Source organism: Scophthalmus maximus, chromosome 15 (assembly GCF_022379125.1).
Source record: "Scophthalmus maximus strain ysfricsl-2021 chromosome 15, ASM2237912v1, whole genome shotgun sequence".
In the NCBI taxonomy this organism is placed as follows: domain Eukaryota; kingdom Metazoa; phylum Chordata; class Actinopteri; order Pleuronectiformes; family Scophthalmidae; genus Scophthalmus; species Scophthalmus maximus.
Genome location: NC_061529.1, coordinates 1277595 through 1305000, shown reverse-complemented (window position 1 = coordinate 1305000; position 27406 = coordinate 1277595). Strand labels below are relative to the sequence as shown.

Genomic DNA, 27406 nt, shown 5'->3' with positions numbered 1-27406 from the left:
TAAATGTGTCAATGGTTCCAAAGACATTGTTATTAAAACCTTATGACACAGAAATGAGGTTTGATATTTTGACAGTATTTTTTTTTTTACAATATAACTAAATATAACTAAAATATTTTTTTATGTAAAATGTAAACATAAATTCACATCTTTCCAACATTGTTTATTCTGTAAAATAAAAGTTTCCATATGTACAAACGCAAACACTGATATTGTCTGTGAAACTTGATCGGTGGGCGGGGCTGGTGGGTGGGCGGGGCTTATGAGTGGGCGGGGCTGATGAGAGAAACTGCTCCAATAAAACTTGTGGTTTATGATCTGCTCCTGTTTTAATTTTGATTGGTTGTGGTGTTGAACTCATTCCCCTGTGAAAACACTTCACTCTCAGTCAAGTGATCTCGAGTTACCGTCATCTGTTTTTCAAATTAAAAGCCGACAGTGAACATGATGGATTATGGCTCCATGACATCTGGAAGGTTTTTGAAATGTGAGAAAATCTGCAGAAGGTAAAAAGTTTGATCAAAATCGAAGAAAAAATAGGTCAAATGGAAAAATTATAAAGTTACCTATTACAAAAGAGGTAACTCTATAATAATAATAATAATAATGGAGGTGACTACATCTAATTATATAATAATTATTATAATTATTACTATCATACATACAACGACAACAACCTCCCTCCTTTATTTGAAAATCTATTTTGAAAATTAAGTAATGATTAAATAAACCGACTTCCTGTTGTATGGTCTGACCTCTCTCTCTGTGTGTGTGTGTGTGTGTGTGTGTGTGTGTGTGTGTGTGTGTGTGTGTGTGTGTGTGTGTTGCAGTGAGAAAGCCACCGAAGAAGCCCTCAGTGAAGAAAGCTCTGACGGGAGGAAATAAAGGTACTTGTGTTTGTTTGTGTTTGCACCCACCAAAATAAAAGTCTCAAATTGAATCCACAGAGGATCATACAGGGACTCCCTGCTCACAAGCTCACATTGCTGTGTGTGTGTGTGTGTGTGTGTGTATGTAGACTGTCAGATGGACATCGCCATGGTGATTGACGGCAGTAACAACATCGGGCAGCGAAGATTCAACCTGCAGAAGAACTTTGTCGCCAAACTGTCAGCCATGTTGAGAGTCGGCCCGACAGGACCACACGTGGGTGTGATACAGGCCAGGTCAGACACACAGACACACACACACACACACACACACACACACACACACACAGAGTTTACTGACTGAGTTGTGTTGTTTCAAATCAAACACAGCCTCTGTTTATAAAGACAATAAGTGTGTGTGTGTGTGTGTGTGTGTGTGTGTGTGTGTGTGTGTGTGTGTGTGTGTGTGTGTGTGTGTGTGTGTGTGTGTGTGTGTGTGTGTGAGAGCAGTGATTCTCCCAGGACTGAGTTCCTTCTGACCAACTACACTCAGCCTAAAGAGCTGCTGTCTGCCATCAAGGAGGTGGCCCACCTGGGGGGAAACACCAACACAGGTAACACACACGCAGTTTAACGTTAAGCTCAATTTATGGATGTTGTAATGTTGTCTTGTTGTTGCCGTGTGACAGGTCGAGCCATCCTTCACGCGGCGGAGAGCTTCTTCCTGCAGGAGAACGGGGGGAGGCGGGGCCACCCCCGGGTGATGATGGTGCTGATTGACGGGTGGCCGTCTGATGACCTGGAGCAGGCGGCCACGTTGGCCCGCGAGTCCGGCATCAACGTGTTCCTGGTGTCTGTGGCCAAGCCGGCGCCCGAGGAGCTCACCATGGTGCGGGACGAGGACTTCGTGAAGAAGGTTCGCTCGCGTTCACACATTTATCTGAGAGTCGTCTTTTCACGTGACATGATGAAACGTTTCGCTGACGACAGAATCTGCTCTTGCAGGCGGTGTGCAGAGACAACGGCTTCTTCAGTTACCTGATCCCCAGCTGGTTCAGCACCAACAAGCACGTGAAACCGCTCGCTCAGAGACTCTGCTCGCACGACGGCCTGCTCTGCAGTAAGACACGCCCACACAACTACTGTCTCACCGCTCTGCAGTAAGACACGCCCACACAACACCTGTCTCACCGCTCTGCAGTAAGACACGCCCACACAACACCTGTCTCACCGCTCTGCAGTAAGACACGCCCACACAACACCTGTCTCACCGCTCTGCAGTAAGACACGCCCACACAACTACTGTCTCACCGCTCTGCAGTAAGACACGCCCACACAACACCTGTCTCACCGCTCTGCAGTAAGACACGCCCACACAACACCTGTCTCACCGCTCTGCAGTAAGACACGCCCACACAACTACTGTCTCACCGCTCTGCAGTAAGACACGCCCACACAACACCTGTCTCACCGCTCTGCAGTAAGACACGCCCACACAACACCTGTCTCACCGCTCTGCAGTAAGACACGCCCACACAACTACTGTCTCACCGCTCTGCAGTAAGACACGCCCACACAACACCTGTCTCACCGCTCTGCAGTAAGACACGCCCACACAACACCTGTCTCACCGCTCTGCAGTAAGACACGCCCACACAACGCCTGTCTCACCACTCTGCAGTGAGACACACCCACACCCATCTCACCGCTCTGCAGTAAGACACGCCCACACTAATGCTAACAACACCTGTCTCACCGCTCTGCAGTGAGACACGCCCACACAACGCCTGTCTCACCGCACTGCAGTAAGACACGCCCACACAACACCTGTCTCACCGCTCTGCAGTAAGACACGCCCACACAACTACTGTCTCACCGCTCTGCAGTAAGACACGCCCACACAACACCTGTCTCACCGCTCTCCAGTAAGACACGCCCACACAACGCCTGTCTCACCACTCTGCAGTGAGACACACCCACACCCATCTCACCGCTCTGCAGTAAGACACGCCCACACTAACGCTAACAACACCTGTCTCACCGCTCTGCAGTGAGACACGCCCACACAACGCCTGTCTCACCGCTCTGCAGTAAGACACGCCCACACAACGCCTGTCTCACCACTCTGCAGTGAGACACACCCACACCCATCTCACCGCTCTGCAGTAAGACACGCCCACACTAACGCTAACAACACCTGTCTCACCGCTCTGCAGTGAGACACGCCCACACAACGCCTGTCTCACCACTCTGCAGTGAGACACACCCACACCCATCTCACCGCTCTGCAGTAAGACACGCCCACACTAACGCTAACAACACCTGTCTCATCGCTCTGCAGTGAGACACGCCCACACAACGCCTGTCTCACCGCTCTGCAGTAAGACACGCCCACACAACGCCTGTCTCACCACTCTGCAGTGAGACACACCCACACCCATCTCACCACTCTGCAGTGAGACACACCCACACCCATCTCACCGCTCTGCAGTAAGACACGCCCACACTAACGCTAACAACACCTGTCTCACCGCTCTGCAGTGAGACACACCCACACCACACCTGTCTCACCGCTCTGCAGTAAGACACGCCCACACAACGCCTGTCTCACCACTCTGCAGTGAGACACACCCACACCCATCTCACCGCTCTGCAGTAAGACACGCCCACACTAACGCTAACAACACCTGTCTCACCGCTCTGCGGTGAGACACGCCCACACAACGCCTGTCTCACCACTCTGCAGTGAGACACACCCACACCCATCTCACCGCTCTGCAGTAAGACACGCCCACACCACACCTGTCTCACCGCTCTGCAGTAAGACACGCCCACACAACACCTGTCTCACCGCTCTGCAGTAAGACACACCCACACCCATCTCACCGCTCTGCAGTAAGACACGCCCACACCCATCTCACCGCTCTGCAGTAAGACACGCCCACACCACACCTGTCTCACCATTCTGCAGTAAGACACGCCCACACAACACCCATCTCACCGCTCTGCACTGAGACACGCCCACACCAAACCTGTCTCACCCCTCTGCAGTAAGACATGCCTAACCCTAACACTGCAGTGAGACATGCCCACACAACACCTGTCTCACCGCTCTTCAGTGAGACACGCCCACACAACACCTGTCTCACCACTCTGCAGTAAGACACGCCCACACAACACCTGTCTCACCACTCTGCAGTAAGACACGCCCACACAACACCACTATGAGGTCATTATGAAATCCGTATGACATCAGTATGACAGCGCTCTAACAAACCAGAGACAGGCGTGACCTCGCTCAGCAGCCGCTCGTCTGTTTGTGTCACTGTGGATCTTTTACTTCCATGTTTGTGTTTCGAGGTAAAACCTGTTTCAACTCTGTGAACATCGGTTTCCTCATCGACGGCTCGTCCAGCGTCGGCGAGGGGAATTTCCAACTGGTCCTGGACTTCCTGGTGGGAATCGCCAGGAGCTTCGACATCTCCGACGTGGGAGCTCGCGTTGGTCAGCGTCACAGTTACTTACTCCAAACAGTTGGTTGATCGATTGATTGATTGATCGATTGATTGATCGATTGATGAGCTGATTGGCCGACGGACCGTGTGCTGGTGTTGCAGGTGCGGTGCAGTTCACCTACGACCAGCGGCTGGAGTTCGGCCTGTCGGACCACGTGGACAAAGAGGAGGTCGTCGAGGCGCTGAAGAGGATTCCTTACATGAGCGGAGGGACGGCCACCGGGGGCGCCATCAGCTACACCATGCAGAACCTGTTCAGGTGACAACTCGGCCGCGAGGCCCCCTGCTGGAAGAGTTATGAGTTACATTTGTTCTGTATTTTTCTACCATCAACAAGTCCCATGAAGAAGTTCATATATGAACGAGCCACATGCACGAGGCTTCGTGACGTACTTCCTGTTTCAAACACCTGAACTAAACGTGTCACTGTCCTCGTTCAGGCGAACCGGACCGGGCCGCAACTTCCTCATCGTGGTGACGGACGGCCAATCGTACGACGACGTGAGGATTCCAGCGCTGGACGCGCAGAAACATGGTAACGTACAAAATATCCCCAGTTTGTGTTCGATCTTTTTTTTTTGAAAGATCCCATCATCACCCATCACCCAATCACCAGGCATCACCATCTTCTCTGTGGGCGTGGCCTGGGCCCCGATGGATGACCTCAGAGCGATGTCATCACAGCCAAAAGACAGCCACACCTTCTTCACCAGAGAGTTCACCGGCCTGGACGAGTTCGTCCCGCCGCTGGTCCGAGCAATCTGCCGAGACTTCACCGAGAACAACTGAGCTCACACACACACACACACACACACACACACACACACACACACACACAGGAAGGACGAGGATCTCACGGTAACTGGCTTTCGCGACAACACATCACGCGGATATTTAGTGAAGCGAGTTTAGCATTATTCGCGGCGCGATTAATGTGAATTTCGTGTTTCTGATTCGACTTTGTGTGCGATCCCTCGCACCATGAGAGAAACTGTCACTGCACAGGTTCAAGAACAGGTCCTCACAAGTTTACAACACACATTTGTACCACTGTGGTTTTGAGGTCACCTACAAACACACGTTATTAATTCTATAAACCTGAAACTGTAACTTTGTAATGTAGGTTTTAGGACAGGACGAGACAAAACGTCTGTCAGGAAACACAGGTCACCAAGGTCATTCACTTAAACATGTTGCTAAGCAACTGAACCTAAAGCCAAACGTTAAAGTGAGAAAACAAACTGAACATTTATCTCCACTTTACTAAATGTCCTCACAAAGACAGGATTACAAGAACACACACTGTATATACACGTACACATATACCAAGCTATACTGATATTATATATGTATGAAAACACTTCATAAGTGTTCATAACAGACACAACATGGAAACATGCAATTATACACAAAGAACATGTTTTAAATTTAATGAAGGTGTTGGACATAAATATAATAATCATCAACAGCAGGAAACAGAATCATTCACTCGACAGCTCAAATTGTTTCTACATTATTATTATTATTATTATTATGAATAAAGTGTTTACAGATAACCCAGATGAGTGACACCTCTGAAAAGACCGAAGCTGAACCTGTAACAACAATCACTAATATCACTTGAATTAATCTGATTAACTTTAAATCAGATCAAACGTGATAGGACTTTTTAAACCGATCATAACTGTGACATGAAACTGGTTAAAGAGAAAAACCAAATCACAAATAAGAACGTTCGTCTCCCGATTACAAAATAAACGATCTGTAACTGTGACGAAGTTTACTCATATTTCTAATTTACTTAATTGAATTTTAATGATGAGAAAATTTGCCCAAAATTATTGGATCTGTATCAAATGTCCATCACCAGTAACTGAAGATTTTGTGATTGTGAATCTATAACTCGTTATTATAAGTAAAATTCAAACTGGATCCTGATGTCATCATACATCTGAGATCTACATTTATTATTTACAAGACATTATGAGATCTGTATCTTAAAGCTGATGTGAAATTCTTTGCTCGTAGATTAAAATCACAACATCTGTTCATTATTTAAAATCACTGTTTTGAGGGAAAAGTCCCTGTTTCCTGTTTTTCCTTTCGAAAATATATTTAACGGAAAATAACTCAAATAGAAATTAATCTGTTTTTTTTTAACCCAGATTGTGGAAAATACATTTTAGTTGAAATATCTGAACAATGTATCAGTAAATGCAAATAATTATTTCCTCTTAATACAAAAATTCATTTTAGAAAAAGGGCTTAAATCAACAACCTTTAAAATATCAAAAGCCTCTGACAGAAGATTTTTTTAAAGGGTTGAAATGATCCGTCCGGTTCCTCAGATCGTGTGATGATCTGAAGAACAGATACGAACATTGTTGTTGGGATGGTTGGTGTCATTTCTGTATTTATTTCCTGTTTTTTTTCCCAATAAAGAAAAAAGTTATTTTTACAGCTTGTCCATGTCTCTGTTTCTGAAGCGCAGTGTGAGACGGGGACGTGGCGCCACCTGGTGTCCGACCTGCAGACGACATCGGGCAGAGGAGTCATGGAAAACATTGTCACTGTCTATTTACCAATATTTCCAACTTCAATCTGGGAATGATGTTCCAAAACTGTTGGTTATTAAATATATACAGATTAATCATAACCAAGATTATTACCTAGTGTACATTATTAAGTTATTCTATGGAACTGGAACATGATCCCCTGTTTGTTTCATGCTTTAAATTCAAACCCGACTGGTCAAACGAACCAAAGTGATCAATCTCCTCTTCCGTCCGTTGATATATAGAAATTTAAAAAAAAAAAATGAAACCAAAACATCCCATTATGATGCAAACGTGATGTCATCCCAGCTGATGCGATGACCAAAGGATCAAAGATCACACACACACACTCTGATCTGTGATGTCATCACATGGAACAGAAAGTGAACCAACCCGACCGCATCTGAAGGAACAGAACCGGACCAGAGGACGAGCTCGGTTCCTGAGGTTTGTCTGAGGAAAGAGTGTTGGTGCTCTGTTCTTTTAAAGATAATTATCATAGTTCATAGTCATCATTTACGACACTACATTTAAACGGCAGCTCACAATGAAAAATACAATTTTTGCAAAAAAAACATGAAGCAGTTAAAAATATATTTAGTTATAAAAGACACATCATCATGTTAATGGACATGAGAAACTGTCGACTGGACTTTATCCTGAAGGCAACTTAGGGTTTACTAATCCTGAACACGTGTCACAGTGAGACATCGGAGGAAGATCATGGCCAAGAAAGCGAAGAAAGGAGCAAAGACGGAGGAAGAGACGCTTCTGTTCCTGCAACAGAAAGCTGAGGCAGAAGAGCGGATGCTCGTACAGTCCCTGAAGGTAACTCGCCTCCAATAATCATCAAGACCTGGTTATAGACGACCAGTATTGTATATAAAGACGATCACTGACTGTATATACAGGCGATCACTGACTGTATATACAGACAATCACTGACTGTATATACAGGCGATCAGTGACTGTATATAAAGACGATCACTGACTGTATATAAAGGCGATCACTGACTGTATATAAAGACGATCACTGACTGTATATACAGACAATCACTGACTGTATATACAGGCGATCAGTGACTGTATATAAAGACGATCACTGACTGTATATAAAGGCGATCACTGACTGTATATAAAGACGATCACTGACTGTATATAAAGACGATCACTGACTGTATATACAGACGATCACTGACTGTATATAAAGACGATCAGTGACTGTATATACAGGCGATCACTGACTGTATATACAGACGATCACTGACTGTATATACAGGCGATCACTGACTGTATATACAGACGATCAGTGACTGTATATAAAGACGATCACTGACTGTATATGAAGACGATCAGTGACTGTATATAAAGACGATCAGTAAATAGCAGCTCTTCTCAGATGTTTCTCTTTGTCGCAGGACAAGTTGCAGACGGAGAACACAAACTCTGCAGTGAACCTGCTGCACCTGAACGAAGGCTGGAGGTCGATTCTCCGTCAGAACCGAGAGGCTCAGGTCCACAAACACGTCAACGTCCTCAGCGAGACGTCCCAGACGCAGCTGGACGGACTGGACCATGTGATCACGGTGAGCTCCGCCCCCAACGTCCTTCTTGTCGTCTTGTCCTTGACCTCGTGAGGACGTCGATGTGACCGTTGACCTGCTGACCCCGACCCCCTGTCTGTGTTGCAGTGTCTGGAGCGCGACCTGCGGGAGGCGGAGCGTCAGTCGGCGCAGGTGCGGCGGCTTCACCTGCAGCACATCGAGCGTCTGTGGGCGCAGCAGGAGAAACGTCTGACGGTGCTGCAGCAGCACTGGGAGAAGAACCTGCAGCACCTGAGCGCTGGGCTCCACACGGAGAGGTCAGTCAGTCTGCGGCGCCTTAGCGCCCCCTGCAGCGCTGACACGTGACCGGCAGCTCGCCACCAGAGGATGTTCATAACTGTATGAAATATGAATCTAGAGTTGAGTGGAGCTGCATTTCACAGCAAGAGCGTTTATTCAACGAGTGAAATGATAAAGAAGCAGAAAAAAACTAAAGCTTTGCCCAGTGAAACGTAAAAACTACTACAGGGTATTACTGCCACGGCAGAAAAATACAAACGGATCAGTATCATGTTATAACTTGAAAAGTTTATTATGACTACAATAAAGTTTCACGTTATTCCGTAAGACTTTCACGTTATTTCTAAATAAATAATAATATATAAATAACATGTAAAGTTATTACAAAATACGTGAAAGTTTCACAAAATAACGTGACATTGTCACAAAATAACGTAAAAAGTTTTACGAAATAACATGAACATTTTACCAAAATAACGGGAAAGATTAACGAAATAATGTGAAAAGTTTTACGAAATAACGGGAACGTTTTATGAAATAACATGAATATTTTAACAAAATTATGTGAAAAGTTTTATGAAATAACGTGAAAGTTTTACGATGAACATTTTACGAAATAACGTGAAACTTTCACAAAATAACGTGAACGTTTTACGAAATAACGGAAACGTTTTACGAAATAATGGGAAAGTTTAACGAAATAACGTGAAAAGTTTTACGAAATAATTTGAACGTTTACGAAATAACGTGAAAGTTTCACAAAATAACGTGAACAGCTTTACGAAATAACTTGAACATTTTACCAAAATAATGTGAAAGGTTTTATGAAATAACGGAAAAGATGAACGAAATAATGTGAAAAGTTTCACGAAATAACGTGAAAAGTTTTACGAAATAACGTGAAAGTTTCACAAAATACCGTGAACGTTTCACGAAATAATGGGAAAGTTTAACGAGATAACGGGAATGTTTTTTTACGAAATAAAGTGAAAAGTTTCGTGATACTTGAAAGTTTCACGAAATAACGTGAAACTTCAGTGTTTTTTTGCCGTGGCTGCAATGCGGTTCCGTACAAAAGAAGTAAAAACAAAAAGGAAGTTTGAGGAACATGATAATGAAACCTAACAGAACGGTGAAGGTGTCACATGAAGCACCAGCCGGGGTTTGACGACTCTGCCGTGTTTTCAGGAAGCAGATGCTGGATCTCTCTCGGCAGCAGCGAGCGGATCTGGAAGACGCCAAGTTCACCGTGGAGCAGCAGCACAAGGAAGTGATGGATGAGATCCAGAGACTGTACAGCCAGAGCACGGCGTCGCTGCAGAGCGACCACGAGCACCGGGTACGTCGCAGCGCCGCCGCTCTCACCTCCGGCCCGAGGCCGGTCTCGTCTCACTTTCCTCTTCCCGTCCTGTGGACAGATGAACGCTCTGGTCCGCGAGGGGGAGATGGCGATGACGGACAGGACTCGCCATCACCAGGAGGGTCTGCATCTCCACCGCAGAGAAGGCAAAGAGCTGGACGAGCTGGTGGTGAAGAACCAGGAGTACGTGAGGATGAGGGACAAGAGCATGGAGAACATCAAGGAGCTGCAGGTCAGAATCACTGAATCAATACACATATTCATAAATGAACCAGGGATCGTTCTGATCACCTGGACCTTTTTAACGTTTCTTCTTCTCTCTCAGGACAAAGTCTTTCAGTTCCGGGTGAAGCAGAACTCGGGTAAAGCCGGACAGGAGACGATGGAACAAGATCTGACCGCCGCCACGGGCGACGTGAACCAAAAGAGCCGCAAGCTCCGTGACCAGCAGACCCGGGACCGCGCCGGGTCGAGGAGACGCATCGTCAACCTCACCGCGCAGTTCCACGACGCCACCAGGAGGCTGCAGGCGGTCGTTGCCAAGGTGCAACCTCACACACGCACACACTCGTCTGTCTGCTGACGCACCGACAGCCACGACAATCGACGTGTTTTCACGCTGCTTTTTCAGGGCGAGAGGATTCTACGTGTGGCGGAGATGTGCCGCAAGCAGGAGAACGTCTTCACGACGTCGGCCGAAGACGATCAGAGATCTGTGACGGAGGAGGAAGCAGCGGAGGTGAGGGGAAGAGGGAGGGGGAAGTGGTCCTGTGTGGATGGAGCTGCTGATCACCGACCTCTGTCTCCACCTGCAGGAGGCGTGTGAGTTTGCAGACATCCGTCAGGCGACGCGGCGCTTCAACGGCGCTCTGCTGCAGCGAGCGGCTCTGACGAGGCGGCGAGAGGAGCTGAGCAGAGAAAACCGGCAGCTGAGGCTCCTGCTGCGGCAGCGCCTGGAGGCCATGGCGGCCAGCGACCACGCCCTCGCCCTCGACAGACCTCTGCCAACCGTGCACCGGGCCCCGACCGCGGCAGCGCCGCCACTGGAGAGCGACAGACGCCACGGCCCCGTCGAGGCCGCGCTCGTCGTCACACACGCTCTGTAACCTGTCGGAGATCTGACGTGGTTCAAAAGAAACTCCGTTAATAAAATAAAATTTGACAAAAGATTTTTTTCACGTTAACTCAACATCCACTTACTGTTTCTGGAGCTTTCAGTCGTTTCCCTCTTCAGTGACGGAACTCGCTCGGTCTCAAACAGTTTGTGTCAAATTCATTTTCAAACAAAGGTATGTGGACAGACGAACATGTGAAGTGGAGTTTCTGCGTTTATTCACAGCTGCAACTAATACAAGATATTGTGTTATTAATTAATTATTAATCTCTTTACGAAAAAAGACGAAAAGCAAAAGCAGCAAATTCTAACATTTGTGAAACTTATTGTGCAAAAATAACTGTTTAATTAATTAATTTAATTAAAATGTGTATGATTATTATTTGATATACCTTTATAGACCGTTTAGTTCAACAACCATATTCAACACAACATAGAAACATGGAGACTCACACGGAGGTCGGGTCCACCTCATTGAAATATATATAACTCATTATACATATATGAACGCAGAGTTATGGACAATTAGTTCTTCTGAATATTACACACTGGAGCTTTAAGTTATTATGAACAATAAAAGCTGATTGATTATCTCAGTGACGAGTCGTGTGTCTCGATGTTTCCTGACAGAACGACTCTGAGCAGCAGCGTCTGTACAGCTTCACCATTTAATAGTTATTATAGACATTTTATATACATTTTCAACAGTTGTATTCTATGTGGTACAATCTTTAAAATCTGCTGTTTCATAGTTTGTAAATCAAAAAAAACAAAAACTTACAAAACTCATCAAAACTCGCAATCTGATCAGAACTTTTTTTTATCCATTTTTTGAAAGACTAGAAAATATACTTTTTTTAAAACTGTATTAATCATGCATTACACAAACAGAACAGAGTGTTTAGTTACAGTCAGATGTAGATGTGGCGGGAGAGAAGAGAACGTTGTGACGGACGAAACATGAAATATGAAAAATAAAACATTGTGAACGTTTCACACGTCACCGACACGGAAAACTGTCAAGACATAAATAACTGGAAAACCGTGAAGGAACATCACACAGTGATATGAAGCGAGGAAGAGGAGAAGTTGTAATGTTTTAGTTCGACACGATCAAAATTCTCTCCATAACTTTTATTTGTCAATGGTCCTTTTTTATTTTAATCATATTTTCTTTATGTAAAAAAAAAGTTATGAAATCCGTCGTTGCCTCGCCAAAATAAAACGACCTGATACAACTTTTCAGTCGGAGCAAACAAATAAAACGTGGTCTTCTTCTCTGTGATTGATGAAGCTGGTCTGAGTTATGGGACCTCTGTGGCCCCGTGTGATGACATCACCAGGTCGTGGTTCTACACTGTTTCATTCTATCGTTGCAGACGACACGAAACTGACGTCAGGAAACCGTTTAACTTCCTGCTCAGACGACAAACGAATCAAAGGTGGTCACGGCGGCGAGACGCCACAGGTCGTGGTCATGGAATGTCTCCAGTTCATCACCCACATCAAGACAATCACGTTTTATATTAAAGCTTTTCTGACGTTTGATTGTTTAAATATGCAAATTAGGTGTTATTTAAAAAAATATGTATCGATTTAGAAGTAGTAGATTTAAGTCCCAGAACAGAAATCTGAAAACCGGATCAAACCACTTTCATGTTATCGACAAAACAGAGTCAAGAATGTTTTTACCGAGAAGATTTTCAGTTTTTTTATCTTCATAAATCTAAAAATACTGACAACGGCCAAAAAAAACAAAAAACAAAACAACCATGTTCACAAAGTCTTTCAGAATAAAACGTAGTATGAATCAGATTTTCAGAATAAAAGTCTGGTTAATGTCAGTGGAGACGGTGAAGAAACAAATTACTGATTTTTTTGTTTCTTTCCATTGTCTGATAAAAAGGAATAAATTCATGGAGACTCAGCGACGTGAGCGTCTCCTGCAGCGTCTCGTCTGAACAGTCACTTCCTCCTCTCTCGGTTAATTTCTCCCAGGCGACAGGAAGTGGTTCATGGGCAGGGGGACAGGGGTTGTTGGCAGGACGGGAAAGAGGAAGTCGAATCCTCCTCAGTGTCGTGAACGAGACGTTGATAAAAAACAGGGATTATAAAAACTAGATTCATTTCACACAAAAACAAAAAACGCTCGACGACTGAATCCTCCGCTCCATATGTCAGAGGGGTTGAAACGCAGGGCTCCGATTGGCTGCTCCCCTATGGTCCAATCAGATCTTACCTCGGTCAGACAGACAATCTGACGCCTGATGCGACGCGATTATTTAAAGTTTCTCAGTTTCTCTCTTTTAAAAACACTGTAAAAAGGTGGGCAGGACAAAATATGAGAGCAGCTGTTGACCTCAGGAGCTTTGGTTCAGAAACCATGGCGACCGCAGCGGCGTCCGGTCATCACATGATCTGTTCCCGGCGTCAGTGTTTAAAAACCTACTGTTTACTCCCTGGTTGAATCAGCCTGCGACGTGATCACAGTTCACTGACACGCCCCCCCCCCCCCCCGAGGTGCAGCGTGATGGCGTGGAGATCAAACAACAGGAACCTTCGTCACTGGTCCGACTGCGAGACGTTTCCACAGACTGCCACGACACTGCAGCTGATCAGTGATTTGCTGATAGACCGTTTAGGTCTGCGGTTTGTGCGGAGCAGCTGATCTGAGTCCAGCGTCTCATGGTCAAGATGGACGCCACAGGTGGATTCTGTGAACCGGGCCGTGAGGCGACGACGTCGTTTGACAAAACGATAAAATAAAACCACATCGAGACAGAGACGAGATCTGAAGGATCGTCTGCTCCTGTCTGAGGAGGGGGCGGGGCTTCATGTTGTCTCATCAGAGCCGTATTGGGGGGGTTAGGGGGGTGGGGGTGTCCCTCTTCAGTCAGTCAGAGGGAGAGGGCAGCTCTGTGTGTGTGTGTGTGTGTGTGTGTGCGTGTGATCATGTGACCAGCCTCGCTCTCTCTCTCTCTCTCTCTCTATTTCTGTCTGAGTCGCTCCCCGCCCCGTGGTCGTCTACACGTAGACCCTGGCGAGGGCGTCAGCCCCAGCGGAGGCGATAAAGGCCTTGGAGGGGTGGAAGGCCACGTCGTAGATCGCCTCCTCGCTCTTCTTGCGGTGAGCAGTGATCTCCTGGACGCACGTCTTACTGTCCAGGTTCCACAGACGCAGAGAGCAGTCGTGACCTGAGGAGGGGGAGACGTGTCATCGATGACATCACAGAGCCATGATTCGTGTGTGTGTGTGTGTGTGTGTGTGTGTGTGTGTGTGTGTGTGTGTGTGTGTGTGTGTGTGTGTGTGTGTGTGAGAGTGAGAGTGAGAGTGAGAGTGAGAGTGAGAGAGAGAGAGAGAGAGAGACTTACTGCCAGACATCAGGTAGATCCCATTAGGATCCACTGCCAGACTGGTCACAGCGTCCAGGTGAGCCACCATGGCGTGAATCACTTTACCTGCAGAGGAGGAACGACGAGGAGACAAGTCACTTACTGTCACATGTCACGTTAAGACAGGGACAGAGGGAGGACAGAGGAAGGGAGGAAGGACAGAGGGAGGGAGAGACACACTGACCTGACTTGTTGTCATAGAACTTGATCTGCCTGTCTTCATGAGCGGTGATGGTGACGGGCAGCGTGGGATGACTCACCACCTTGTTGATATGATTCCACCCTGGGACGTCTTCTCTCTCACACACACACACACACACACACACACACACACACACACACACACACACACACACACACACACACACACACACACACACACACACACACACACACACACACACACACACACACACACACACACACACACACACACACACACACACCAATGAGATTAGAGGAGTCGCATCATTACACGTTTCTGTTGAATCTGTGTGTGTGTGTGTCCTTACCGCTGTCTCCCTGACCCTTCAGCACCACTGCGTTCTGGGAGGTCTCCAGGTCGTACACCACCACGTCTCCACTGTTAAAGGACGCCACCATGTGGGCGGGGTCACAACCGTTAAAGTCCACTGATGTTGGGATCCCGTGTTCTACACACACACACACACACACACACACACACACACACACACACACACACACACACACACACACACACACACACACACACACACACACACACACACACACACACACACACACACACACACACACACACACCAGTGAAGTTTAACCAGTGAAGTGTTGTCACTGTAGCGGTTACATTCTGTGGTCTCCAGCCCCCTCACCCTGGTCGGTGTTGAACGTGGCGACGCAGGGGTTCTTCTCCGCCGGGTTCCACAGCTTCACCGTTCCGTCTGCCGAGCAGGACAGGAGGCGGTTCTTGATACCGCTGTAGGCCAATCCCCACACAGCATCTGTATGCCCCGCCCATGACCCGGCAAGGACACTGGGATCTGATTGGACAAGAGGAAGGAGGGAGGAGACGCGTGTTTATTAAAGAGAAAAAGCTTTTTGATCTTTTACTTTTTTCAGAGTGAAGGTGGAGGAGATTCTGTGTCTGAGTGTGTGTGTGTTTGTCTGAGAGTGTGTGTGTGTGTCTGAGTGTGTGTGGTTGTGAGTGTGTGTGTGTTTGTCTGAGTGTGTGTGTGTGTCTGAGTGTGTGTGGTTGTGAGTGTGTGAGTGAGTGAGTGAGTGAGTGAGTCTGAGTGTGTGTGTGTGTGTGTCTGTGTGTGTGTGTGTCTGAGTGTGTGTGTCTCTGAGTGAGAGTGTGTGTGTGTGTGTGTGTGTGTGTGTGTCTGAGTGTGTGTGAGTGTGTGTGTGTGTACCGTAGGTGTCATAGGGGTCCACATTCGAACTGGGGATGTTCCACCACTGGATGGTTGAGTCGATGCCTCCACTGAAACACTGTTCTCCACTGGGCGTCATCGCCAACGACAACACTGGACCACTGGAGCAGAGACCAGATCAATAATTAATAATACATTTAATATATATAATCAATAAATCAATCAGCTCCGTGTGTGAGTGTGTGTGCGACGTACACGTGGGCTCGGAATGTGTAGACGGGTTCCACATCGAACGAGGCACTTCTGGAAAACAATGGAAACAAAGTGTTATTCATCAACTTCATCAACTTCATCATCATCCTCCTCCTCCTCGTCGTCGTGCTTCCTGTTCTGACGGTTGAGCTTGTGTACTTTTTGGCGGGGACGGTCTTGGTGAGGTTCCACAGTTTGAGGGTCTGGTCCTCGGACACGGTGACCAGGCAGGGCTCCACGGGGTGGAAGGCCAGCGCCCGCACGCCATCGAAGTGGCTCCGCAGCGTGTACTTGGGGTTCCACGTCTTCCTGAACGAAGACTCCTTATTGGTCGGCAGCTGCGGTAAAAGACACGCACAGAGTTGTCGGATTAACTTCACGTGAAAAGTCTCTGAACTTAGCGTAGCGGCGGTTCGGTCTGTGTCCTCACGTCGTAGCTGAAGTCTGTCTCGTCATTTGTGACGGTGAGGTCGGCAAGGTCACCCAGACCCAGCACGCTCTCCAACACGTCATCTGACCCCCCCAAAAGGAAGGACTTCCCCCCGCCAGCAGGAAACGGTAGAGGTTCCGCTGCAGAGACAAACGGAGGAGGAAGGTTTGAAGTAACATTTTTTTACGAGACACTTTTTAGATCTCGGCTCCTAGGAGACGTCCGTCCGTCCCTCTCTCTCTCTCTCTCACCCCACTCCGTCCCGTCCCCGGAGCTCCGAGCTTCGCCGGCTCCCTCTCCGTCCTCGGCCGTCACGAGGAAGTCAAACTCCTTCAGCGCCTCCTCAGTGTCGGCGTCGTCCTCCGACGCTAGGCCCTCGTTCCCGACCTGTCAGAGAAGGAGGGAAGAGGAGAGTGGGCGAATGTTAGAAGAAAAGTTACAATTTTTTAAAAATTTTTAGAAGAAAAGTTTAAAAATTTTAAAAATTTTGAGGAAGGAAGGCGACAAAGAAGAGAGGAAGGACGAAGCAGCTGTCCGGGAGACGGAAGAAAAGAATGAAAAGATGGGAGGAGGGACGGAGGGAAGAGGGAGTTAGAGAAAAAGTTAAGGAAAGAAGGAAAGAAGAACAAGGAAAGGAGACAAGGAGCATTGCATTGGGTTGAGTGCGTGCGTGCGTGCGTGCGTGCGTGCGTGCGTGCGTGCGTGCGTGCGTGCGTGTGCCTTGGTCTTGTGTTTCTTGGCTCGGTGGTGTTTGCCGGCGCTGATGTCGTCCATCAGGTCTCCCTCCTCGTCCTCCTCGTCTTCGTCGCTGTCCTCTGCGTTCTCCAGGAAGTTGAACGTCTCCAGAACGTCGCCTGGACTCCTGGACACGAAAAACAACACAGTCATGTGTCTCCTTGTGTGTGTGACCTCTGACCCCACTAACCGCGTGTGTGTGTGTGTGTGTGTGTGTGTACCTCTTGCTGTCCCGGCGGCGCTCCGTCCCGTTGATCAGGTGCTGCAGGTTCTTGTTCTCCACAGATCCGTTCTGCTCAGAGCCCGACAGGCCGAGCAGAGAGCGAACCCTCTGGGTACGGACGTCCAGGATGGTGTCTGTGTAGCCCACTTCCTGTAGGTACCTGCACGCACGCACGCACGCACGCACGCACGCACACACGGTTGTTTTCAGTTCTGTCTGTCGATCTTTCAGCAGAATTACTCTGAAGCTACTGAACCGATTTCCATGAAATTTGGGAGCGGATCCAAACAAAGGGGGCGGAGCCAGGATACGTTTTTTTTAACTCTCTGATGTGGTGCGATGTGGGCGTGACCCTCTTCCAGCACCTTCAAGTTTTTGTCGTGACTTTTACTTGTTCAGAAAACTGCTAGTAAACAATGATGATGAAAAGTCTCATCCAGGTGAGTGTCTCTTACTGTCTGAGCAGCTGCCGTCCTTGTTTCCAGGTCAGCTGACTGTTGGCAGGAACAGCTGAGACCTCTGAGTCTTTGGTGTCTGCAGAACACACACACACACACACACACACACACACACACACACACACACACACACACACACACACACACACACACACACACACACACACACACACACACACACACACACACACACACACACACACACACACACACACACACACACACACACACACACACACACACACACCACATCAGTGATCACACTGAAACCGCAGACAGACAGATAGAAACAGAGACAGACAACCGACCTGATTCGAAGCTGGGCATCTTCATCTCTCCTTGGTTTAATTCTGTTCCATATTTTAACTTGTGATATTTTGCTCTGAGGAAAAAAAAAAAAGAAGAAGAATCTGTCTTTATATACAGTCAGTGATCGTCTTTATATACAGTCTCTGATCGTCTTTATATACAATCAGTGATCGTCTTTATATACAGTCTCTGATCGTCTTTATATACAGTCACTGATCGTCTTTATATACAGTCAGTGATCGTCTTTATATACAGTCAGTGATCGTCTTTATATACAGTCTCTGATCGTCTTTATATACAGTCTCTGATCGTCTTTATATACAGTCAGTGATTGTCTTTATATACAGTCAGTGATCGTCTTTATATACAGTCAGTGATCGTCTTTATACACAGTCTCTGATCGTCTTTATATACAGTCAGTGATTGTCTTTATATACAGTCAGTGATCGTCAGTGATCGTCTTTATATACAGTCTCTGATCGTCTTTATATACAGTCAGTGATCGTCTTTATATACAGTCTCTGATCGTCTTTATATACAGTCAGTGATCGTCTTTATATACAGTCTCTGATCGTCTTTATTTACAGTCAGTGATGGTCTTTATATACAGTCAGTGATTGTCTTTATATTCGGTCACTGATCGTCTTTATGTACAGTCAGTGATCATCTTTATATACAATCAGTGATCGTCTTTATATACAGTCTCTGATCGTCTTTATATACAATCAGTGATCGTCTTTATATACAGTCGCTGATCGTCTTCATATACAGTCAGTGATCATCTTTATATACAGTCGCTGATCGTCTTCATATACAGTCAGTGATCGTCTTCATATACATTCTCTGATCGTCTTCATATACATTCTCTGATCGTCTTTATATACAGTCAAGGATCGTCTTTATCTACAGTCTGTTATATAAAGAGAACAGTTTCTCACCGTTCCTGCTTCAGAGCGTATTCCAACATCTTTATTCTTCGGACCAGGTCGTTCTTCAGGTTCTCTTGACCTTTCCTCTCTCCCTGCAGGAATGCTATCCTGGCCTGTGGGAACATCATGATATCATCAGACACACACTCAGCATGTGACATCATCATCATCATCGTCGTCACAATGTTCTGTGACGTGAAACTTCATCAAATCGTATGTGTCTGATAATGCGTCATAGTCTGAGCATTCATTCATTCACGAGTTATGATTCAGGATATTGGTCTAAGTGAGGTCACAGTCACATTGACCTTTGACCTCTGGACCCCCAATTATGTTCACACTGGAGTCCGAGTGAACGTCAATCGAGTTTCCCTGTGAACTTTCTGAAGACAAGCCTCAAAACCACCTCCTTCACCTGTCAATCTGCAGCTCCACCATCTGTCTGTCAACCCGTCTGTCTGTGAGCAGCTGCTCCTGAAACCCAACACTGATGGAGGCCTGAGGCCCAGAGCTATTTATACCAACACACACACTGAGATCTTGCCCATGGCAACAGAGGAGGGGGGGTATGTGTGTGTGTGTGTGTGTGTGTGTGTGTGTGTGTGTGTGTGTGTGTGTGTGTGTGTGTGTGTGTGTGTGTGTGTGTGTGTGTGTGTGTGTGACTTCCTCCTAGTTGAGGTCACCATGACGACGGGGAAAGCAGAGGTCCTTCCCAGGCCAGGAGGGGGGGGGGGAGTGTGAACTGGTTCGTCTGGGAGGAGGATTACATAACAAACCACACTGATTTAGCTGCGCTCTGATTGGTCGGTCCTGTGATTGACAACCACAGATCCACACCACCCTGACATACCACAAGACGAGTGTGTGTCTCTGTGTGTGTGTGTGTGATTGTCCAAGCAAACATCTGACGCTCGTCCAGCAGCAGAGTCGACGCTCAGACGATTCCTCCTAAAATCTCTGAATCGCTGTCGGAACAGCGGTGATGTCACCGACGGTTTCAGGGAATCAACCGTGACACACACACACTATTTTATACTAGTCACCCGACGCGCAACCCGACAGTGTCAGAATGTGAACGTCTGTCACTCAAACCGAAAGAACCCACAGTTCGTCAAATTCAATCCAAAGTTCCCTCGAAACACGTCCAGTAGTTTCAGTGTGATCCTGCTGACAGACTTTGGTATAGAAGGCCCGCGTTCGATTCCCTTCATGGTTCCTACTTTCATGATTGTACGTCGCTCCGGAGTGAAACCAGAAGCTCAGAGTCGTGTCTCATGTGAACTGGATCATATATGACCAGCTGGCGAAGAACACGACTGAGTGTGCTTGCTTGTGTGTGTGACCCTGTGTTCGTCTACATGACCGTAATAATAATAAGAATAACTGATAATAAAGCAGAGTCTCTTCACAGTGACTTCGTTTGGAATCATAACATTTTCTAGTCCGTGCACCCCCACCCCCACCCTCTCTGTGCACCTGGTGAGCATGAATCAAGCGCTCCTCAGGGAGCTGGAGTGAGGTCAGAGCACCGGGTGGGGTGGGGGGGGGGGGGTGAGCTCACTGGCCCAGATTTACCAGGCTGACAGATCAAGCTGGGGTCATGAGGGCCACTCCTCTGAACAACTGCAAAACACACAAACCTCATAAAGTCATGAGACAAACTCTTCAGTCTCTAATTGTGCGACTGACGGGCAGTTGAACGCCAGCGTGTGTGTTGCAGTTATTTTCGGGCCGCTCTACTTTTAGCGTCCAGCTGCGACGGGGCTGTCAGAATAGGGTCCACTGGGCCCCGCCCTCTTTTTCAAAACATTGGAGTCACCACTCTGTCCAGGTAAACAGGCTGACCTTTGACCTTCTGATATGGAGCTGAGATGCTCGCTCTATGAAATCACAAGAGTCACACTGAGATCTTAAGAGATGTTAACAGTCAGGTGCTTTTCACAAACCTTGTCTGTCGTCGCGTCCTGACGGAACAAATCGCAGCAAAATCATCTGACTTCAAATCAGAGCCGAACCTTCTTCACCTCAACAAACTCAGTCAGTCAAACACGGGCAGACAGAACCAATCAGATCACTTCCCCGTTGCGGGAGACCAGGTTCCAGAGGCGGGCAACCATAGGTATGACCGGGCAGGCTGGTGAGCGGCACGCCGAGGCACAGGACGATTAATCCATCCAGATAAAAAAACATTCAGTTTTAATCTGCAGCAGTTTTCAGACTTTCACAGTTTTCCAGGCTGTTTCCCTTCACAGCTGCAGCAGCGAGCAGATTGGGCAAATTACTCCAGTAGCAGATTAAAGTGTGTGTTTGTGTGTGTGTGTGTGTGTGGTTGAAGACAGAATTATTCAATAACACAGAGTCATCGTGGGATTTACTGTGATGTTTCTGTCTTTCGCTCACATGAAACAGATTCTTCTGAGTCGGATCACAATCATTTCACAGCTGAAGCTCAGATGACGGATCACGATCTCTTCGCGTGGGGCCAGAGACAAAAAAAAGGTCATGTCTATCACTTTCGTGTCTCTGTGACTGCGAACGTGAAGAGTCGATGAACGGGAACATTTTTGTCCTGGGACATAAACTCTCTGCGTTTCTCTGTAGACGTTTGAGACTGAAGCAAAACATTCTCTTGTTTCAGCTCCTGGAACAAGAGAATTTGATGCTTCTCTGTCGTCTCCTCCTGAGACGGTGAGCTGAAGATCGTTGGGTTTGTGACCGTGGGTCGGACGGAACGACCACGAGGCGCGGAGAGAGACTGAACATTGGTCGAATCCTCCCTCCGACATTGAGGACACTTGGTCGTGGCGTGTTGGTGAAGTGCGGCTGCTGCAGGTCACGTGACCATGTGTTGCTGTAAATGTTCACAGGAATGTCGTCACCTATGCACGAACGCTAGCCTCTTATCAGGAACGCTGATGGAGTCATGGCGAAGGCATCGGGTGTACTGGCACGACAAGTCAGAGCAGAGCAGAGCAGAGCAGAACACACACACACACACACACACACACACACACACACACACACACACACACACACACACACACACACACACACACACACACACACACACACACACACACACACACACACACACACACACACACACACACACACACACACACACAGCCTGCTGAAGTGTGTTATGACGAACACATGAACTGTCCAGCATTTCACTTCATCGTCTCTCAATACGCGCGCGCGCACACGCACACAACTGATCCCTTAGTCGTCGACTTTTCCCCCCAATCGATTAATTTCGTACTCTTTGCACGAAAACTAAGCAAACAACACATTATTATTTCCCACAGAAAACAGGCAGGTGTTTTCAAGGACAACAGATTATTATTATGTATTAAATTATTTTGTGACAGTTTATAGATAAAAGATTCCTGTAATCTATCGATTTATGGACTATGGAAACAACAATGGGAGGATGGATCGATGCAGGACTTCTACTGTGGTATTAGTACTTTTACTGTGGTATTAGTTCTTTTACTCAAGTAGAAGAACTTTACCTACAAAACGTGCTGATGTTAAACTGTGATGCAGAGTCACAAAGTAAAACAACCAATCACAATGAGCTCCTAGAGGGAGTTCAATGCAGCTTCACTGTCATGAACCAGGTCACATTCACGTCATCTGCTTCAAATAACAACAATAAAAACTCTCCCGCAACCGCCTGTTGCAGCAGATGTACATGAATGAATGTGCGATGTAAATAAGTGTAATATTGAACTGTCTCATCCAGACCGAGCCGCTGTCAACACTGCTGCGACTCACTATTATACCAATGTGTCAATATCGAGAATTTAATTTGATCATTTGAATTATTTCCTGCTCATGTTTGTTCTTGTACTCGAGTATTCTTTTTAACAACTGTGGTTTTTGTACTTTCACCTGTTTCAGGTCACTAGGAGCTTCTTCCAACTCTGCTAGCCACGAAGCTAACTTGAGCTAGCGTGACAAACCCAAAATGGCTGCGTGTGGGAGAAGCTGCGCGCCAGCTTCACTCGCTGCTGCTCCGCCGGCGACGGGAGGCCGATGTTCGGGTGTTAATGAAGAGAGAAGCGCAGAGGAGGAAACACTGACAGCAGACACACGACGGGCTCGAGCTAACGGCTAGCTCCGCTCGAGCTGACGGCTAGCCGGGCGCCTGCAGCTGTTCAATGAGCCGCTAGCTTCAGCGCGTCGTGTTGCTGAGTTCCACTGAAGAACGACCGAGAGCGACGACGCGGAGGAGGCGAGGCTGTGAACACCGACACGGTTCTGTTCAGCTGCCCGTCCACCACACTTCACAGCCCGGTGGTTGGTGTGAGCCCGAGCATTCAGCGCTTCGCTAAGCTAAGCTAAAGGGGCTAACCTGGAGCTCGGCCCTCTCCACCTCCCAGTGCGCCCTCTCCATCTCGAACCGGGCCCACTCGTGCTGGATGTAGTGCAGGATGCCGGGGATGGTGTACTGCTGCTGCGGCCGGGGAAGCTCGTCTGGCTGGTGCGGCACCATGACTCCGCCGCCGCCTCCGATCGGATTCGCGCTGCTGTTGCTTCCCGACTGGAGCTGCTGCTGCGGGGGAGGTTGTCTGTGAGCGCCCGCTCCGACCCCTCCTCCTCCGCCGGGCTGCTCATCCATGTTGTCCCCCCCCTCCCCCTCTCTCCCTCTCCCCCCCCCCTCTCGCTCTCTCTTGCTCCCTCTCTCGCTCCCCCCCCCCCCCTCCCCTCTCTCTGTCTCTCTCCCCCCCTCTCTCTCTCTCGCTCCCTCTCCCCCCCCCCCCCCTCTCTCTCTCTCTCTCTCTCTCTCTCTCTCCCCCTCGCCCTCTCTCTCTCGCCCCCCCCCCCCTCTCTCTCGCTCCCCCCCCCTCCCCTCTCTCTGTCTCTCTCCCCCCCTCTCTCGCTCCCTCTCCCCCCCCCCCCCCTCTCTCTCTCTCTCTCTCTCTCTCTCTCTCCCCCTCGCCCTCTCTCTCTCGCCCCCCCCCCCCCCCCCCCCCTCTCTCTCTTTCCTTTTTCTTTTTCTTCAGAGAAGTCGAAGGAAAGTCCCGGGCCGCCGCGCTCCTCTGACGGGTTCCCGGACACCTGTAACCCGTGGCCCCGCTCCGTGTCTGTGGCGCAGGCTCCGCCGCGGTGAGTGAGGCTGGATGAGCACCGGAGGGCTGCGGTGAGAGCGGCTGAGTGCGGACGAGGTGTCGGTGTGTACGTCTAACTGGCCGCCATTACTCCCCCCCCCCCTTTCGCTCTCGCTCTCTCTCTCTCTCCCTCTCTCTCTCTCTCTGTCTCCCTCTCTCTCTCTCTCTGTCTCCCTCCCTCTCTCTCTCTCTCTCTCTCTCTCTCTCTCTCTCTCTCTCTCTCTCTCTCTCTCTCTCTCTCTCTCTCTCTCTCTCTCTCTCTCTCTCTCTCTCTCTCTCTCTCTCTGTCGCAATGCATGACGGGAGACTTCATCCTGATTTTCCCTGTCATCCACGGACATTACGTGACGTTCACTGTATGGGGAAAACCGTGGGAAATCTTAACTCCTGATTCTGATTCCGCACAAAGAATTTGTATTATTATATATTTTTTTTACTCCAGTGAACTTTACACACTGTGATGTCAACAACAATATACAGACATATAAACAAGGACACATACAAACTGTAACTAATAATAATGAATTACATAAGTACTAAAAACAAATTTTTGGTTTTGTTATTTTATTTTTATTATCATAACAAAAAGCATTATAACAAATCCCATGGTGCTTCACATAAAAAAAAGATCAAACAAATTGTTGGTTTTGTTATTTTATTTCTATTATTATAACAAATAGCATAATAACAAATCCCATGATACTTCAAGTAAAAAAAGATCATTTGATAATGATTGATCGATTATCAAATGAATGAATTGATCTCTCTCAACATACATTATGATCTAAATGTTATAAAACCGTCTGTACACTGGATGGTTCAGTGTGTAATCCTTCTGTTTTAGTCATATTTTATTAAAATTGAATTTAAAAAATATATTTGACAATAAAAAGTATAATTGCACAATGTGTTATACATGATATGATTTATTTTATTGTCCTTATGGTGGATTTTTATTTCTTTGATTTGACTTTTCATTCATTTATGGTCTTGTGTTTCTTCTTCATAGTCTCTGACGTCACTGAACACGTCACTGACAGAGGAAGACAAAACCCCGCCCCCCTCAACTCACATGTACTTTTTGTTATGGTGTCAGTAAACGCCTCAGTGGCAGAGCAGTAACTGAGCATGCGTTGAAAATGCTAACAGCCTCTGTTAGCTTGTTAGCATTGAAACCGGAAACGTCCAGTCTCGTGTTTTTTTTACCTTAATTTGACTCCGATTTCATTTCCGGGTTGGGAGTCGTCATCGACCGGATCAAGTCGGATTATATCGGATTCATTCGGACCGAGAACCGCCGTGAGGCCGCGGAGGTTTCCAGCCCGACTCACGGTTCTCATGTAGCCGTCAGTCAGAGACGAGCGGCCGGTGAGTGGACGTCAACAACCTACGCACGTCACAGTTGAACAGACTTTCCTCAAACGTTTCACCCGTTTACGAGTTAATTGATGTGAAGTGCTGTTCCATCTCTGCAGCCGGTACCTGAAGGCGGCATCATCATCATCATCATCATCATCATCACCATCACCGTCCGACAGGATGATAAAGTTCGTGCTGATGGTGAACCGGCAGGGTCAGACCCGACTGTCCCGGTACTACCAGCCCGTGGAGCTGAGCAGGCGCGCGGCGCTGGAGGCCGACGTGGTCCGCTGCTGCCTGAGCCGCAAGAAAGAGCAGGTACCTGAAGTACACACGGTGTTGAGGATGTGACCCCTGACCCCTCAGCTGTTCTCTCTGTCCTCCTCAGTGTTCGTTTGTTGAGTATAAAGACTTCCGACTGGTCTACCGTCAGTACGCGGCTCTCTACATCGTGGTCGGTGTCTCGGACGCGGAGGTGAGTCCGACTCACTCGATCGAGCTTCTGACGGTTCATATCGCAGACAGGAAATATTAAAACGATTGATATCTGTTAATGTGCGTCTAGAGGCCGACCGATTATAAATTATAAACATTTTTCTATCGTCGATTTTTATGATGATTGAGGTTTGATATTTAACAGTTGATTATAAACATTATACTAAAATATGAATAAAAAGAAAACACACTAACCAGAATTAAGAAAGTAATAAATATAAACAAATATTTTCTAATGGTTTATTTTATCAAATGAAGATTTTAGTTGTGAGAGTCTTATTGGCCGACTGATGAATATTGATCAGTTGATTGATTGGTCAATAAACTGTCAGAATGTCTTATCAGATGATAAATGAATCAATATGAACAAACGAGTGAAGTGAGACGTTCGTCTGTTCGTCTCCCGCAGAACGAACTGTCCGTCTACGAGCTCGTCCACAACTTCGTGGAGGTTCTGGATAAATACTTCAGTCGAGTGGTAAGTTCGAAGAAACCGTAACCACGTCGTGTTTATGAAGACGCGCACACACGTCACAGCATGTGTGTGTAACAAATGACTCAACACACTGTGTGTGTGCGTTTCTCCGCAGAGTGAACTGGACGTATCCTTGAACTGGAGTCACAGATCAGAACTCGATGCTACGTGACGTCAGTGAACGTCTCGGTGTCAAACGTCGACTTGGAGAAAATAAAAATCCACAGAAGACAGAAAATAATTTGAAAAAACTTCAATGTGACTTAATAAGACAATTTAAAAGAACTGAAACTAAATAATTTATAAAGACACGTATTGATCAGTGAATTACAGATTGATTAACAAATGATCAGATCAGACGTCAATGTTTCCTTGACTCAGCCTCGTCACCAGATCATGTTCAACCTGGACCGAGTCCACGTGATCCTGGACGAGATGATCCAGAACGGACACGTGGTGGAGACCAACCGGAGCAGAGTGCTGGCGCCCCTCACCGCCCTCGACAAGATGGCATGACGGCTGAGCCACCCGATCGAACCTGCGAAGCTTCTCTCTGAATGAAAACCATTTGATTGTTTGTGTGAAAAGGTTAAAAATCATTTCCTGAACAAACCACTTGACTC

General features: G+C 47.3%; 4 protein-coding genes and 1 long non-coding RNA gene across 12 annotated transcripts in view; 4 read left to right on the top strand and 1 right to left on the bottom strand.

The window, feature by feature from the left end:
• The window catches only part of coch (coagulation factor C homolog, cochlin (Limulus polyphemus)), a 14480-nt gene extending 7638 nt beyond the window's left edge, over positions 1 to 6842 (top strand). The window contains exons 7-15 of the mRNA XM_035610050.2: positions 831 to 887; positions 1019 to 1166; positions 1380 to 1483; positions 1559 to 1785; positions 1875 to 1989; positions 4230 to 4373; positions 4487 to 4643; positions 4825 to 4919; positions 5001 to 6842. Coding sequence (XP_035465943.1) covers positions 831 to 887; positions 1019 to 1166; positions 1380 to 1483; positions 1559 to 1785; positions 1875 to 1989; positions 4230 to 4373; positions 4487 to 4643; positions 4825 to 4919; positions 5001 to 5173 — 1220 coding nt within the window. The 3' untranslated portion in view covers positions 5174 to 6842. The remainder of the gene's footprint in view (positions 1 to 830; positions 888 to 1018; positions 1167 to 1379; positions 1484 to 1558; positions 1786 to 1874; positions 1990 to 4229; positions 4374 to 4486; positions 4644 to 4824; positions 4920 to 5000) is intronic.
• Positions 6843 to 7249: 407 nt separating this feature from the next.
• Positions 7250 to 11310, top strand: LOC118285997 (dynein regulatory complex subunit 2-like). Its single transcript, XM_035610052.2, has 9 exons — positions 7250 to 7386; positions 7643 to 7767; positions 8358 to 8525; positions 8631 to 8800; positions 9972 to 10122; positions 10202 to 10375; positions 10469 to 10687; positions 10775 to 10882; positions 10959 to 11310. Exons 2-9 carry the CDS (start codon positions 7663 to 7665, stop codon positions 11247 to 11249), a joined length of 1386 nt encoding a protein of 461 aa, XP_035465945.2. The 5' UTR covers positions 7250 to 7386; positions 7643 to 7662; the 3' UTR covers positions 11250 to 11310.
• Positions 11311 to 11906: 596 nt separating this feature from the next.
• strn3 (striatin, calmodulin binding protein 3) lies at positions 11907 to 24004 on the bottom strand. The gene is made up of 16 exons (XM_035610049.2): positions 23698 to 24004; positions 19347 to 19450; positions 18408 to 18481; positions 18097 to 18175; positions 17640 to 17801; positions 17404 to 17545; positions 16935 to 17070; positions 16684 to 16823; positions 16413 to 16591; positions 16257 to 16304; positions 16041 to 16162; positions 15501 to 15668; positions 15162 to 15302; positions 14834 to 14941; positions 14629 to 14715; positions 11907 to 14451 (listed from the first exon to the last, which is right to left on the bottom strand). Exons 1-16 carry the CDS (start codon positions 23962 to 23964, stop codon positions 14282 to 14284), a joined length of 2127 nt encoding a protein of 708 aa, XP_035465942.1. The 5' UTR covers positions 23965 to 24004; the 3' UTR covers positions 11907 to 14281.
• On the top strand, positions 17654 to 23991 carry LOC118286001. 2 transcript variants are annotated; one of them, XR_007032202.1, is made up of 3 exons: positions 17654 to 17793; positions 19436 to 19550; positions 23244 to 23991. It is a non-coding gene; the product is annotated as an uncharacterized LOC118286001 (long non-coding RNA). The 2 variants fall into 2 exon arrangements; XR_007032203.1 differs by lacking the exon at positions 23244 to 23991 and adding an exon at positions 19767 to 20068.
• A 315-nt stretch (positions 24005 to 24319) lies between the features above and the next one.
• ap4s1 (adaptor related protein complex 4 subunit sigma 1) lies at positions 24320 to 27395 on the top strand. Of its 7 annotated transcripts, none has more exons than XM_035610059.2 (7): positions 24320 to 24452; positions 25697 to 25822; positions 25911 to 26131; positions 26202 to 26288; positions 26718 to 26786; positions 26899 to 26910; positions 27177 to 27395. In XM_035610059.2, the coding sequence occupies exons 3-7, from the start codon at positions 25994 to 25996 to the stop codon at positions 27297 to 27299; spliced, it is 429 nt and encodes a 142-aa protein (XP_035465952.2). In that variant the 5' UTR covers positions 24320 to 24452; positions 25697 to 25822; positions 25911 to 25993; the 3' UTR covers positions 27300 to 27395. The 7 variants fall into 7 exon arrangements, with proteins under 7 accessions (XP_035465952.2, XP_035465950.2, XP_035465951.2 ...); XM_035610057.2 differs by having other exon boundaries at positions 24322 to 24452; positions 25943 to 26131; XM_035610058.2 differs by having other exon boundaries at positions 24328 to 24517; positions 25930 to 26131.
• Positions 27396 to 27406: the final 11 nt, after the last annotated feature.

Coding starts and splice junctions, on each gene's coding strand:
- LOC118285997 (XM_035610052.2), top strand. CDS start 7,663: ATGGCCAAGAAAGCGAAGAAAGGAGCAAAGACGGAGGAAGAGACGCTT. Junction 7,768..8,357: donor TGCTCGTACAGTCCCTGAAG/GTAACTCGCCTC, acceptor TCTTTGTCGCAG/GACAAGTTGCAGACGGAGAA. Junction 10,123..10,201: donor AGAGCGACCACGAGCACCGG/GTACGTCGCAGC, acceptor TCCTGTGGACAG/ATGAACGCTCTGGTCCGCGA.
- strn3 (XM_035610049.2), bottom strand. CDS start 23,964: ATGGATGAGCAGCCCGGCGGAGGAGGAGGGGTCGGAGCGGGCGCTCAC. Junction 15,669..16,040: donor GGACCCCTATGACACCTACG/GTACACACACAC, acceptor TTGTCCAATCAG/ATCCCAGTGTCCTTGCCGGG. Junction 15,303..15,500: donor CACGTTCAACACCGACCAGG/GTGAGGGGGCTG, acceptor GTGTGTGTGTAG/AACACGGGATCCCAACATCA.
- ap4s1 (XM_035610059.2), top strand. CDS start 25,994: ATGATAAAGTTCGTGCTGATGGTGAACCGGCAGGGTCAGACCCGACTG. Junction 26,132..26,201: donor TGAGCCGCAAGAAAGAGCAG/GTACCTGAAGTA, acceptor TGTCCTCCTCAG/TGTTCGTTTGTTGAGTATAA. Junction 26,289..26,717: donor TCGGTGTCTCGGACGCGGAG/GTGAGTCCGACT, acceptor CGTCTCCCGCAG/AACGAACTGTCCGTCTACGA.